The sequence below is a fragment of the Haliaeetus leucocephalus genome, unplaced genomic scaffold, assembly GCF_000737465.1.
Source record: "Haliaeetus leucocephalus isolate CR32 unplaced genomic scaffold, Haliaeetus_leucocephalus-4.0 Scaffold262, whole genome shotgun sequence".
NCBI classification, from domain to species: domain Eukaryota; kingdom Metazoa; phylum Chordata; class Aves; order Accipitriformes; family Accipitridae; genus Haliaeetus; species Haliaeetus leucocephalus.
In genome coordinates, this window is record NW_010972698.1 from 8,845,562 (window position 1) to 8,861,709 (window position 16,148).

Sequence of the window (16,148 nt, forward strand, 5' to 3'; positions counted from 1 at the left end):
GACAGCCTTGTTGTATAGGTCTTTTAGTTTTACTTTGGACTTAATCTAGTCTGGTATCTGAGTGCCTCTGAAGCACGTCCTCTGGTTTAGTATTGTGTAAAAGCAATCCAGCTCAAGTGCTCTGAATAAACCAAAGCGCAGTAAATGGGGAGGTTAAGGAGATACAGCTCAAAAGCATGCTCCTCAACCAAACTAAAAGACTAATATGAATCCATCTTTTGCCTTTTATGGACCATAGAAGCTAATATCCAGGTTTAAACACCGGCAGATTTCAAAGCAAGCTGTAGTGTTTCTACAGCATTTGTCATCTATCTATGCATATAAAAAAGGACAACTAGGTGAAAAAAAGATGTTCTGCAGCAAAGGGAACTTGCCAGTCAAGTGCAAAATCTTGAACTCTGAGGAAGTAGTCTGGCTCTGTCTAGTGACTATTTGGGGGTGGTTTTCTGTTTCTATCTCTGAATCTTATGCTTTTCTGCCCCCTCTTTATTGACAGTCCTCACGATTATGGTGTGGTAACCCTATCAGACATCAGTCTCCTTTCATGTTCAGGTCTCTTCTCAGCGTTCACCTTTAGTGGTGCTCACAGCTACAGTCTCCACAGATAACCCTTTAGTGCTTCAGACCTGCACTGAAAAGAGAATACCTATAAAGTAAAGCAAAGCCTAACCACGAAATCCTTTACTTTCTTAGTTTTGTTACTCTCTAATTGTAATCTTCTTGGGTCAGAGGCAGTCTAAATATGCATCCTGTCTGGCATTGAGAATGCTGCCACTTTTGCTTGAAAATAACTAGTAATACTTTTACCTGTTACAGGTGGAATTGCCCCATTTTGAAGCCATCTCCATTCCATAAACTAGCACCTCACCTGGACTGGTGTAATAAATTGTAAGTATAACCATGATAAACTGTAAATATATTAATCTGCATTATTTTCAGCTTGCATAACTTTTTGATACAACTATATGTTATAAAAGATGTTCTAATTGCCAAAACAACATTTTACTAAACAAAACAAACTCATGCAACATCACTGGAAAACTTCAAATGTAACACTTATGGACATGGAAGCTTGGGTAACTTATTGAGCAAGGATTTCCTATTTCTAGTTTGTTTTTCTGCATGCAGCCCTATGGGGGAAGTGCATATGCCATCCACAAGTCCAGTAACAGGCACAGCCGATTTCTGTCAATCGAAAAAGAAGATTTTGTACTACATCAATTTAGTGTGAGACTCAGTGGTCAGAAGAAGCTTTAGCAGTGACTGTGATTTTGTTCAGAATCGCAGTTCTGTGGTACTTCTAGCTGCAGCTCTATAAATAGAGCATGAGAGACGGAGTCAGTGTTGCTAGACTGCAGATCAGCCATGTTACCAGCAAAAGGGTCTTGAAAAAAATACATATTGTAACTGGCACGACCAATTGAATCCTGCTCCTTGCTGAAACCCATAAACAAATTCTTTTACTGACAGAACCCCATGGGCATTTATTTTCTTATGTGGGACTCTGGAAAAATGTTACATCCTTCTGTAGATTTAAGCATTCATTTTAGGTGATGCGATGGCACAGGTTTCAATAACTGAATATCTTAAGCATTCATTTTAGGTGATGCAGTAGTGTAGGTTTCAATAACTGAGTATCTTAATCAGAGATGCCTTGAGAGACATCTTGTATCAGAGTGATGACAGTATCTATATTAATAGGGAGGTTGGTTTTTCTCTAAAGAGCAACTAATTGTCTGAAATGATGTAATTTGGTTAATGAAATATAATGAACAACACAAAATGATAACAAAAGTAATGTACTTTACGGGCTTTTGTGCTGGTTATGAACAAGTTTGTAACTCTAGCAAAGAGCACATGTGGTTATAGATGTACTTTTGGGCAAGCTCTCCTGTTGTTACTGAAGTATTCCAGTGATTTCAATACAGCTGTCCCAGAATATCCAGCTGAAGAAAAGGCTCCTTCTGGTCTAAAATCTGCTCAGTGACTTACATGCCTGTAAAGCAAAATAAAGTCTCTGCCCCTCAGACTGATACTGCAAAACACAGAAAATTAGTACCTTTTAGTGCCTTGTGGCAAGCCAAATGCTGATACAGGGTTACCAGATGGTACATATTAACACTGAAATAGGTACGTTTGAATAAAAAATAGCATGATATAATGCGTTACTACTGAAATAATGTGAAAATTTAGATTTGTGATACCTGTATAACCAAACATTTTTCTCTGCAACCAATAAACAAAAGCAAAATACAGATAAATCTGCTCTAGATTCTTCAAGTTTTAATTTGGCTTCTTATCCATGTGTTTAAAAATGTAGGTAGACCCAAGGGATTAGTTTTCAGAGCTAAACTGAAACCTAGTGCATTTGACAGTGGCAGAACTGCATCAGAGCTGCTTGTGTTCAGCCATGTGTTTAGGAAATGCAGCACAGCCAGACAGATTGTCAAAAGATGTCACCATTTGTGGTTGATGCTACATAATAACTTCTCTTTTGTTGGGGATTAAAAAAGAGGAATCCAGAGAGAAGCCTTCAGAAGGAAAGGATTTTGTAAATATGCATTCAAATGGCCTATGGCAACTTATTCCAGACAGAGCACTCTCTCCTCTAAGCCACTCTCCCTTTCTCATGCAGATGGAGGAAATAAGCTGAGGCACTTGATGCTGAAATGAAGAAAGAGTGCAGTCAGCATGGAGTTCATTCTCCAAGTCACAGAGGGATGCTGTTAAAGAGTTAGCTTGTGTTTGAACCTCTTGTATTTAAATGAAGTGCAGTCTTGAGGTCTGCTTTGCCCTGAATTTCTGTGTCTTGGTCCAGCTAAGAACTACTGAATCCAGCAGGAAGAGGGGCTAGCAAGTGCCTACTGTTGGTTAGAGAAGACAGACCAGTGTTGTGCCGTGAGCAATTGCACCCTCTCCTGGTTATGACTTCTCATCTGTGTAAGAATGGCTGAGAAGTTCATTGTAGTCACACCTTACATGTTATGTCATGTTATATCTATGACATGACCAACTATCAAATGAATCTTGGTTTCATCATACACTTATGTAGCCCGGGGCTAGCTGAATGATGACACTTGTCCAGTTAAAACAAACAAGGGACAAACGTTTGGGACTGTTACAAATCCAGACATTAATGAACCTGCTAGACTGACATCAGAACCTGGCTCACAGCATATTATGGACCTACCAAAGCCTTGCCAAAATGCAGAGATTCCCTGGCTGCTTGTTAGATCTGTTTCTTGAGACCTTCTGATACCAACACAGGTGTAAGCCTAGTATTGTTGACATGACAGTAAATTGAATTGTCTCCTCAAGTTTGGATAGGCAGACTAGTTCATACATGCCTGAAGCTGGTTTTTTTCCCCATTTGGAAACATAAAATGCTGTTTGTTCATTTTTTCACCTTTCTTCATGGCCATTTCAAGAGTTACTCTGTGAGAGAAGCAGCTGTTTTCAGTAAAAATAAAGATTAAACCCTAACAATTTTTAATGTTGTTTTTAAGTTTGGGAATGAATTTTGTTAAAGAGCATACTTAATCCAGTCCTGTAAATTTCTTAGCTACACTAAAGGCCTTGGAATGTCGCTGCACCTTGGATATTTTTTCATTTTATGGATAAGCTTTCCCCTGACCTCAAGCATGCTGAAACAAAGACAGTCCACGGTTAGCTGGAAATTTGCAGGCTCTGTATTCAAGGTAATCTTTGTTTTATTATGGCTACTCTTTTTCTAGTATTTTCCAGGATTTACTCTGGGAGGGAAGAGTTGTCCAGCTTTTTAATTCATTTTATCTGGTCTCTGTATTTTCTATTCTTAGTGGTTACAGGGACAAGATGTACTAATATAGGGTAATAATCATGCTATCTATAGCCTTTTATGTCATCTTTGTACATAAAATATCCCTATTTCCTGTAATTTATTACTCTGTGCGGATGAGAGATGTTTCATTAAGTTTAGGTGAGGTAATATGTTGCTAACAGGGCTTGAAAAGGGAGGGCTTTTTGCTTGGGAGAGGTGGGGTTGTGTTCCTATTCAATCACATTCCTTAAAAAAAAAAATAAAAAAGGAAAGAAACAGATTCGATCATAAGACAACATCACAGAGGAGTGAGTAACTGCATCTGGTGCCAGCCCAGCGCTGTCTGATGTTGCACAGAACACATCTTGATACTCACAAACCAGGAGGCTGCATTTCTCCCCATTTTGACTATTGAGCTGTGCTTTTGGCATTGTTATTATACCAATCAAGAAGACACTGTGGCTTCCAAAAAGACCCCAGAGTTTGCGATAGCAAAGAAATGACAATCTACACAGGTGGCAGGGTCTCACATGAGAATAAAATCTGTGTGGTTTTGATCCTCCTTTATCACCACTTAAGCAGTGACTTTCTTTGTTATTTCTAATGCTAGGTAGTTCAAAACATCTAGCTAATGATATGCCCCTCATGCTTCAGAGACTGGCTGTAACTCATCATCTGTCTGCCTGAAGAGTATTTAAGTGGAGCACACAAGCCCTCTCGCACTGCCATGAATTAAGTACCAATGATGCATGTGACCCTGAGCTTCTTGCAGGCTTGAGCAGTTTTCCAACACGTTCTCCCGAGGCAATGACAGAGCACAGACCTTGGATTACAGTGTTCCCTTGCTGTAAACAATGTGGAGACCAGCAGGGAGAATATTGTTCTCAGTCAATGCCTTTTTGATCCATCTACCCCCCCAACCAAAAGACTGCCCAGCACAGGGATAAACGAGCCATAAAGGTGCCATTCTACTCTGCAAACCCAAGCACAGCTTTATTTAACAGCCAGATAAGGACTAGCGAACTCCTACTAAACCACCCTGCAGTTCTTTATAGATCCCAAAGCTTTGTTTTGGAGGAGCCTGTAATTTGCTATGTTCAATTTCCCCGTACAAAGAAGCTTCCCTCGGAAAATGTGTTGCAACTATTGTACCAGGCAGACTCTCCTGCATATTTCTATCAGTGAATCTGGATAGCCATGTCAAAAGCCCCTTCTGGGTTTCAGAAGCCATACAGACTAGAAGCAAAGCCACACATTGTGCGATGTCAGGGGGCTGATGTAGGGAAGCAGCTAATGCTGTAATTGGGGCTTAGGAGCAAAGGGTGGTGAGTAAACTAGGCATATTCATGGATGCTGGGTAGGTAATGAAATACATTTTTTTGAAACTTAACACCTCAATAAACAGATCTATAGAGAGACCTAAAGTTTACTTGTGTAGGAACACAAACAGGATTTTTCTTCCCTACAAAGAGTTTGTTACAGGCAGTCTATCCAGCTGAAACCCATGCACCCATCACTCCTGACTGAAAATACACCATACAGTGTGCCAAACACAGGCAAGTGCTAAGATCACTCCCACAAATTAATAAAGATAATTCCCTGGGAAGCATCTCATATAACAGTGCATACCTGACCACCACCTGTCTATATGTTGACTTTCAAGCATGACATGTTTGTGCATGCTGTGATGCAGCTCTTGGCCTGACCTCACCAGCTCTCCTAGGAACTAATAACAGACTTTATGTTCGCCCAGGAGAAGCAGCCAGTGACTTACTTGCCACTGTCAGATGTCTGGTAGCTGGCACTGCAGCCTGTGAGCCCTAGCCCTGATGCCACTCATTAGGTCTATGTGATGTATCACCCGAGTTCTTCGTTTTGCCTCACACCTCCTTCTCATAGATTTAAGACTATTTGGGGAGGAAGGCAGTGGGGAGGGAGGAAAGAAATTCCCAGTTAAATGTAATCATTAGCTGAAGTGGTCTTTGATTTCTCTGTTGTTTAGTTTAATTAGATGGAATTCATTTCGAAGGCAGACGCCAATGTCAAAGGCATGTTAACTATAGCTGTGAATTATTACTGCATCAATAAAAATAATGAAAAACTTGGATGCTAGCAGAGCCATTAGGCTTTGGAGCAGTAACAGCTAGTTTTCTGTTTTCAGACACAATCTTTCTTCCTTATTGTGCCTTTCAAATATTTTCATACTGAGAACTTGTGGCTAGTTTTTCTCAACAGTTTTTCTCTATTCTTTGGAACCTGCTCTTGCTCAGAGTGTATCTAACCAGGTTCAGCCTTCCCTTTTCACTTTGGACCTCTCATATTAACATGGAAATGGCTGGTTTGAGTCATACCAAAGGGTACTGTATCTGTACTGAGTCATACCAATCAGCCTATTACCCTCTCTGTTATAGTGCTCAATAGCAAGAACTCAATGAGAACAGGTCATGCCTATAGTCTTCCAGATACAGATGCCCAGGTTTCAGCAACACCTTCTTCAATTAGCTGAACTTTTTAAACTCAAGGAAGAACACAAATACTGCTGGTATGCAATGGTTAACACTGCAGAAGGGCTACACAGATCTGCTTGCACTTTGGGCGTGCTTTGATCACTTTGTTGTACTTCACACCTTTGTAACGCTCCACGCTTGCTGGCACCCATCTTGTCTGTCATGTTCCAGAAAAAGACAGTGCATGCACCCAGAATATCTATTACCACCACGTAAGCAAGACTTTGTTCAGCCTGTATGTGAGTGAACGCCCCACATCCATCCTCAGCTTATAGCTTAGGAGCTAGTGCTGCAAGGCTTAGCAATTTTAGCTGGGAAGTCCACAAGTCTGTCCTTCACCTCTAAAAGAAACATAAACCTTTTACTGAAGGAGGCAGGATAACATTTCTCACAGCTACAAACCCCGGATCCTCTGGTCCTGCCCCAGGGTGCCTCTGTCCACTTTGCCTGCAGGTGAGACAGATCCACAGCAACCACTTCAGCCAAGTCAGAAGGAACATCAGCTGCTTCTAAAACTCCTCTCTATCTAATTGCCTGCAGAATCTAGCTTTTATGTCATGAAATATTGGACAACTAGCCTGCCTCCTTTGACTTAAAAAGGTCCTGTCAGTGATAGCACAGGGCTGACAATGCTAACAATGAGCTTGTACATCTAATAAGTATCAGCAAGTCTGCAGAAATCAAGGGCTGTTGGTGGTAACAGCTAAACTTTGCACTGGACTCTCCATACAGGACAAAGAACCTTATGTGAGTAGGAAAATTAAGCTAAACCACATTGTATCAAAAAAGTTACTGGATTTGGGCAAGACTAAAATGGTTTAATACAACATAAAATTTCTGGTTCGCAAAAGATTCTCTCTAGGCTGTTGAGCTATGATATTTGCACAAAGATTAAGGCAGATTTTTTACTCATCAGCTCATCTGAAAGAGGATTTTTGAGGTCAAATTTTAAGTTCACTAATACTACCAAGTGCAGCAACCTTCTACCAGCAGGCATCTGAGGATTAGCAACTCAGACTGAAAACTTGCCTTTTATTCTCTATAGTTTCCCCTTCACAACCTTATTCTTCCAGGGTTTATCTCTGTAAAGCTCCTTCTTTTGGAAGACATATGGATAGGTATCTGTTGAGATCTCATTGATTCAGAAGGCCATTGGACTGTCGAAACAAACTGAATCACAGTCATAAATACTGAGATCCCTTTTCTTTTTATTCTCGTTATTGAGGAATTGCATTTGTAGTCCCATCTGTGAACCAGATTAATTTGGAGCCATCTGCCATGAGCAAATTGCTAATTTTGGCAGATACCAGAGAGATGCTATTATCATCCTTATGTAAACATTTGATGTCAGCTCTGATTGTTGTGAAGAAAACAGCTACCCATAAAGGTGCTTATGGCTACACCATGAATGTGTAGTAATTCAGATGACTGATTACAGCTTCTTAAAGAAAGGAAGGAGGGCTCAGCAGTTAGCACAGACCGTGTCTGGTCCACTGCAAACACATCCACTGTAGCAAGGCAAAAAATTATGTGAGATCTGTGCAAACTGAGAGCGCTACCCTGCGAGCTGTGATGCATGTTTAGTGGAGAACTGGGACCACTTCACAGAATTCACACGAGAAGCTATTAAGAAAATGCTCCTGAAGACTCATCTGGAGTCCAAGGGAAAATTTGTACTGATTTCAGTGGGCTTCAAAATGTGTGGAAATACAACTATTAGTAATGATAAATTGAAAGTGAATCAAACATGTAGGAAAATGTGAATTTTGAGACATATATTTCCTCCTCTTTGATGTTGCAGTTTAGGTGCAGACTCCAGCCTGGTTGAAAACATAACCCACTATATTGATGTTTGTATAGTAAAAAAAATTTCTAAGACTTCTAGGGAAAAAACCCACCAAAACTCAAAGATCGAATAGGTTGGGAGACAGATTTTACTGGAAAAGAGAAGTTGTTCAACAGGCTTCATATATACACTCCCTTGCTCCTACGGTAGTACTGAATCAAAAAAAAGAAAGAAGTAATTTCAAGTTCCCTGTTAATTCCAACCCCATAGGACCCTGGCCAAATCTCTGTTTTTGATGGAATAGTACAAAAAGTCTTGTTTTGCCATTGTATGTATTGGACCTGTCCTGTGCACAGACAACTTTGAAGTTTAACATTCCTACCCCAAAAGAGATGAGCCACCTGACTCAAGCCTGGGCTAAAGTCCATACTGCACCTGTGTGTGCTGATTTTTACTATTTCTAACCTAGCCCCACTCTTTCTGATGATTATTCAGTGGTTTGTTGTCTTATTTATTTAAATAACATGACACTCATCATGTGGAAGACTTGAGTATGGATTGCCGTGCCACACAGCCTGCAGTACTGTATAATACTCTTCTGCCACTATGCAGTACAATATCAGCCTCTTCACTGTCCTGAAAAGCAAACAATAACTATCAAAGCACCAGATTAGGCTTATTTTTATTTCCTGGAGAATACATATTCACTGACTACAAATCTTCTCAGGAAAAGCAACACTTGCGTACCCTCCAGGTTCCATGAATATTAGCTTGTTTTGCTGTTCCTCTTACTATGAATGAATAGGCTGCTTTCTTTCCAAATGTCTGTCATCTATCTGGGGAAAAACAAACTATCCTATGATTTGAGTGACCAATCAGCAATATGAAGTGACTGGCCAAAGAGAACTATGGTTTAAACAAAAAAGGTCGGAGGATTAATTGGAGTAAATTTCATAACATTTGGAAATAACAAGTGAACTTGTAAAAATCACAGAACTAGAAAAGCTCTTTTGTTACTTAATCTATTTTGAGTAGATAATTGAATTTTCCTTTATTTCCCTGAGAACTCAGCTGTTAGTGCTGTGCCAGGTCCAGACCACGTCCCGCTGAGGTCAGCAAAGCTCCTACCTATGCTGTGGTGAGTGGCAGGGCTGCTGGAGCCTGCAGCACCACATACTCTGCACACAGACATCTTCCATGGCCCTCTGGACCACACTTGCACACTGACAGTAAAAAAAAAGGGAAAGTGTACCTCAGAGCATGGTGTGGCATATTTGAGGAGAGGTTAGCTCTGATCTGAAGAAGAGAATGGGTCCTTGTCGTGGTTTAACCCCAGCCAGCAACTAAGTACCACGCAGCCGATCACTCACTCCCCCCCCATCCAGTGGGATGGGGGAGAAAATCAGGAAAAGAAGTAAAACTGGGTTGAGATAAGAACGGTTTAATAGAACAGAAAAGAAGAAACTAATAATGATAATGATAACACTAATAAAATGCCAACAGTAGTAATAAAAGGATTGAAATGTACAAATGATGCGCAGGGCAATTGCTCACCACCCGCCGACCGACACCCAGCCAGTCCCCGAGTGGCGAATCCCTGCCCCCCACTTCCCAGTTCCTAAACTAGATGGGACATCACATGGTATGGAATACACTGTTGGCCAGTTTGGGTCAGGTGCCCTGGCTGGGCATGAGAAGCTGAAAAATCCTTGACTATAGTCTAAACACTACTGAGCAACAACTGAAAACATCAGTGTTATCAACATTCTTCACATACTGAACTCAAAACATAGCACTGTACCAGCTACTAGGAAGACAGTTAACTATATCCCAGCTGAAACCAGGACAGTCCTTTAAAACCTGGGCTTTACTCTTTGCTCGGAGTGAAGCACACCAGCACACCTCTATGGTCTTCCCATGGTAGCAAAAGTAAGATGCTTGGACCATGATGACTCTCTCACCAAACCGAAAATCTCCGATAAGTGACAGTATCTTTCAAAACAGCTGTAACTTTATTAGCCAGTTATTCTGGCTGCAACTGATGAAGTCTTCTCCCCAGCTTTATCAAGAGACTCAGAGAGCAGTACACACAACCATGGCTATAAGCTGTCAGGACTGGGCAGAACAGATCTGAGGAGAAATGTTAAGTTCTTAAAATAGCCCATGAACCTTGCTTGAAGGTAAACCTAAAAGGAAATACATCTACTCAAACACATCACTGTTCAGCACACTCATCTATCATGTGCTTTGTAGCAGGATTTAGAGAGAGGTGGTTCATGTTCCCAGCTCTCATACGCTCCACATGTAAACAGAATAATTTCTTCCTCTCCCGAGACACCCCTTACATGCACACTGCAGTGCAGGAGAAGCGTGTTGTTATAGTTACTGGCTATGACTTACCCCTGCCATTGTCATGGTATTTTCAGTAAACGGCGCTTAAACAGCAGCCTAGCAAAGGTTTGCAGAATAACAACTGCCTGCGTTCACTTAACAACAGGACACAAGTATCTCTGTCACCCAACCTCTTCATCCATTTCTCCCTGTCCCTTACATCATGAATAAGACCCTGATTCTCTTCCATAAGAAACACAACACAGGTCACTTATTATATTTGAAATTTTTTTTACTTCTGCTCCCTGGAAAGGTCATCGTACAGGGGAAAAGCAGAGCTTCTCTCCTCGGGCAGCCCTCAAGAGACAGGTATGGAGCACCCAGGACACATCACTTTTTAGAGACTCTCTAGCTGGTGAGCAAAACTGCTTTGCAGGCCAAGTCTGTAAGGGGCTACGGTTTTCCACCTTGTTTTGGGTGTATCTTTTGCTAACTAGATGCAGTCACTGGAACCCCACAAGAGGCTGGCATAATGCAACTTGTAACGTTTTCAGTCAGGATTGTGCTACGATGATAAGGTTGTGGGAATGAGCGAAAATACATGCCCATAAAATGGATTATGCTGAATTATGCTACTCAGCTGCTTTTGAGATACAAAGACAACAATTAACTGAGCTGACGTGAACAGACGCAAATAGGAACAGCTCTTCACGCCTGGCAGTTAGAGAAACACCACTTTGGTATAGAGTCAAATAATAACCTCTCAGAGGCAGAGAGCAGGAAAATGGGAACTAACAGGTTTTCACAGCCCCCAGACTCAAATGAATGAAGGCGATGTACTGAACATTTAAGAGAGAGCAATCAGAAGATGCTTTTTCTGCACCAATGCCCGGAGTGCAGCAAAGACAGACAGCCCCTAATTGGAAACAGGCTGCTACACATAAGTCAAGGAGCTGCCTTCACACGGGTTTGTTCAGGCAGACTGAACCTTGTGTACATCTAATGAATAGATTATACTAAACCTTATATATAAGAAGCGCTGTGACACTGTCTTAAAAATTTCTCAGCCAGACAGAAACCAATGCATGAAGTGTGAATTTTTGTTACTACTCAACCAAAAAAGCAGGTTTTGTATAGGTTTTAGAACACATAAGTAGCTGATTAGGACAAAGCTGTGCTAATCTGATTTATCAGGTGCTTTTTGTGAAAGCAATTAGGTATAGGATCCCCAGAGGACTTTCTGAGAAAGGGTCCAGAAAAGATAATTACTGAACATATATCGATACTGCTGTGGAATTAGCATCAGGAACTTGTGTTCAGAAACCCCTTCTATATTAGCTTTGTGATTTGACAAGCTAACTTTGTCCCAACTTTGCTTAACTAAGCATGTCTTTCCATTTATGTTCTATCACTATACATGAAATAAATGTTAATTACCATCACTGCATGAACAATCAGTGAAACTGCTGAAATGGAAGTCCAGTCCTGCAGGCCTCTACCAGAAAACACTTCCTGCAGTCTACAGAAGAGCCTGAACCACAGCCAGGGAAGTTAATCCTAGTTTGTACATAGGATCTTGCATCAAGCCAGTACTAGTCTAATGTACTGATGAAATCTGGTCTTGTAACCAACCTTGTAAATAAAGCTGAAACTGGCACTGCATCTCTTCTCCCACACACATGTTCTCCTTCAAGTTGTAAACTTCGCAGCAGATACAAACCTAGCTACAGAAGGATAGCTGCACACTGCCATAGAGATAAAGAAAAATGAAACAGACCTGCTATGAAATGTTATCACTGAACTAGAGATGTTGGAGCTGAATTTCAGCTGCAATAAATCAACCTTATTTCATGGACCTCTGTTCAGTTAAGCCAGCAAGGCTGTGAATTTGAGTGGACACAAGTTTTGGTATTCAAGAGATCTTACAGAAATCCACATGAATCCCATTACTTGCTTTCCATGACATTTCAGGAGAAACTTGCCATTAACCTGTAGTAATTACTGGCAGTTCCTCATGCTACTGAAAAAAGCTTTTCTTATATTCTACTTTCTGTCCTGTTGGCCTATAGGATGGTCAAACTTTCTAGAAGACCAAGAAAAAAATAGCTCATTCTCCATGTATGGTCTGTACTTTGCTACTTACATTTTGTCAGACTAAAACCTAGTACTAATATTTCAATTTTTAGGTCTGATAGAAGAGTTTCTTCATCTCTCTAGTGCTTAAACCATACATTGGAATCACATTGCTACAGCATGCAGAATGCTGCTGTTTCAAAGTATCAAGCTGAGCACTCCTGAATGTTGTCAGGGTTGATCCTTATTGTTTGCTTTGGCTACATAAAATTACTATTGAAAAACTATGTACTAAGGGGCCTATCCATTGAAAATGTTTTCTTCTATGATTGACTGGTATTAATCATTTTCTTCTTTCAGACACAGAGGGATGTGTTCAAGTAGCCTTCAAAACGAGGCTTGATATTTCAGGATTATCCAGGTTTTGAATGTTCCTTTCTAAGCAGTGAACATACAAAAATTGTCAGCAGTCAGTAATGTATATAAACTATTCTAGTTATTGGCAGTAGTACTTGCAAATGAAAAGAAGCAAAAAAGAAAAAAAAAGTTAAGGACAGCGTGATATGTGACACCTGAAATGACAGGATTCAGACTTTGTGGTTTTTCACAAAGATCCTTATGTGACCTACCAATGGTTTTGTAGCTAAGGATCCTTCTTACAAGTCATAGTTGTTCAATGCTCAGATATACAGCAGCTTAGCTCATGCTGGAATGTTATGTACTGCCTCAGCATTTCTGAACTAGAGCTCTCTGGAGATGGAGACCAAGATGATATGTCTGTACTATGGCTAAGTACTGAAACCTAGCAGACTGTTTGCTTACTTACAGTTATTTATAAGCTTGTGTGTTTTCAGGATTTACTTATGAAAAGAAATTCCACTTAATATCAGTACAACAGCATGGCAATAGTTCATATTTATAGATTGTAATATAATTTCAGACAGCCCCAAATTCCTTTACAAAGTGCACATCTATAAATCAACCTATAAATCAGTAGGTTCACAAACACTGTAAGACTGAAAAGAACACTGAATGAAATTGAAAATGCTGACTATTTAAGTCAGGCAGAACACGTTTCCTCAGACTGGAAGGTTATCATCCAAACAGGACTGCCCATGTTTACTCTGGGCATTTAAAGCAATGGACCTACATTAAGGACTTTGTTTTATGACTCCTGCACAGCACCTCTCTGTGGATAATAGCTTAAAACTGAACTGGAACACTCAACTAACCTGTTTTTCACCACTCGGTTTCCTGTAATTCAGCAGCAGCTCCACAGCTCCCACCACCTCTTTCCGTATTGCATACAGCAGAGCATCTCCCACATACACACTGTGGCTCAAAAGCAACTCCATGATCTCCAGATTTTCGTTCTCTATGGCTATTAAAAGGGCACTGCGACCAAGAGGATCCATACAGTTAATGTTGATGTTGTAGTAGATCTCTGCCTCTTGCAAGGCATGTTTCACACTGGCATAGTCCCCCTTCTCCACAGCGCTGAGGTAGGCCTTCTCTTCCGCCGAGAGCTCTGCCTCCGCTCGCACGATCTGTAGTGGGATCCGATCTCTGTATGGTGAATAGTTTACCTTTTTGTAGTATAGCTGGGCCATTGTTCATAGTGACCGGGCAACCTATGGGAAAAGAAGAAGCATGCCTAAGTGACAAAACAGACAAGCAACCCCTATCTGTTCCTCACAGGGGACAAACTTCCAAAGGTCCATCGTGGTAAAAGCTTCTGATCCCTTTTTAAGCTGTTTTATTCTCAACACAGTGACTGTAACACCCCCTGAGCAACCCCGCATTAAAATGCTACCTGAAAAAATAAAGGTTACACTACTGCTCAGAAGAGGTACACAGAATGACAGACACTCAGTAAATTTTAAAATCTGGTTTAAACACTCTGCCATTTATTTATCTGGTCAGAAGCATGATCTTGTTGTTTATGGATAATCTATCACGTGCAGGTAGGTGGATTTCTCATCTTTGCTTTATTTCCCACTCTATGGTTTTTTTTCACTTCCCTCCTTTTTCACTGCTGAGCCAGGTCCTCAGCATCTCTGAACTGTCAGTGATGGGAGCTGCTGATTTACACCCTCCTATTTACAGTAATAAGATTTATTTTATTTTTGCTGCTTCTTCTCTGCTTCCATCTCTTAAAATAGGTTTTTATTTTTCCCTAATGTTTACTCTTTGACTAGGTCATAGTTTTATTTTTAAAGCTTGCATGTTTTTAAACATATTTTCTCACTCTCCTCATACATAAATAAGATCTAAAGACAGGCTGATGTAGAAAGCCGCCATGCTTGCTCTCCAGAGGCAGTGATGTTGTTTATGGTCTAGGAAAATGAGAAGCCCAGAAAATCAATCCAGCCCTGGAACAAGTGTGGCAAACTGAAGGAATTACTACTGTTCCTTCCCACGGCTCAAAGAGTCTAGCAGGTGACTGAAGTCATAGGAAACATGGGCTGGACAGGTATTCACACATAAGGAAAAAAGGAGCTATGCTTATCTACCTCTGTTTGGCATCGATAAGCCACACCAAATCAGGACCAGTGGACACCAGCAGCTATAACTAATTGGATGACTTATTCCATCTCCTTGCCCAAAGCTCAATGGTTTCCTGCAGCAAATTAGCCAGAGTTTTGTTCCATTTTAGTGCCCTATCCAGGGGAAAGAGGAGGTTTTGATAAAGAGATAATGAGAAGTAGGATCTTGTGGTTCAGGTGCTGAACCGGGAGTGAGACGCCATGGGTTCTGTCTTTACCATCCCACTGCATGCCGTAAGGCAACCATGCTCAGCAGAGCCAATTTGCATTTTGCCTTCAGTTCCAGTGTAATGGGCCCGGTGCGGCAGGAGTGGGTGGATCTGAGCTCCAGCCCAGCTGACACTGCAAAATAGTGGGTGGTTGTAGCATACAGCAAAGTTACATCTGCGAATTTCCTGGGGAGCCAGAGATCTGTAACAACGCATTTGGCATCTCAAAAAATGTGCTCTCTCAGTATCCTGGTTTCCTACAAGTATGAGAAAAGTTTTTGTTTGTTCCATTTCCAGAGTTACAGCTCTCTGCACATATCCCTCAACCTGAAGACACACACAAAGGTGTTAACAGGCAAAAGGACCTATGATCTGAATGGAAACCATCATAAACATATTGGCTTATTTTCTATGGAAATGTTATGCCACTAAAGCTTTGAAAACTAAGGAACAATCTTGAGTGACTTAGGAGCTTGAAGTCTCAATAAACTACATGTATAACCAACTACTCCGATTTTCAAAAGGACTAAGGAACACAGGTCATTATTCAAATTTTGTTTCTGAAAATGTTATCCCTGCAGGGTCCAGCCAATTCCCACTGAAATACTGACAAGACACAAAAGGATGCAGAACAGGTCTGATAACAAGTTAAGGACAAAAGAAATCTTTGGGAAAGTAAGGATAAGCCCAAATGGGAAGGGAAATTTTGCCCTCGTGTGACCATCTGGCTCACAGGAGCAGGAACACCAACTGGTGGGACGGGTGGCAGAGGACAGTAGCCACCGTGTAGAGGTCTCCAGAGGGGAATCTGTTGGCTCTGAAAAACCTGAAGGATTCTGGTGACAAGCGCAGCTGCTAAAGTGGAACTGGATATTTTTCACTGTTCTTCAGTTTAAT

At 40.9% G+C, this 16,148-nt stretch overlaps 1 protein-coding gene across 1 annotated transcript in view; it reads right to left on the minus strand.

The window, feature by feature from the left end:
* The window catches only part of TRPC5 (transient receptor potential cation channel, subfamily C, member 5), a 66,265-nt gene extending 52,159 nt beyond the window's left edge, over positions 1-14,106 (minus strand). The window contains exon 1 of the mRNA XM_010569035.1: positions 13,729-14,106. Within this exon, the coding sequence (XP_010567337.1) occupies positions 13,729-14,106 (378 nt within the window). The remainder of the gene's footprint in view (positions 1-13,728) is intronic.
* Positions 14,107-16,148: the final 2,042 nt, after the last annotated feature.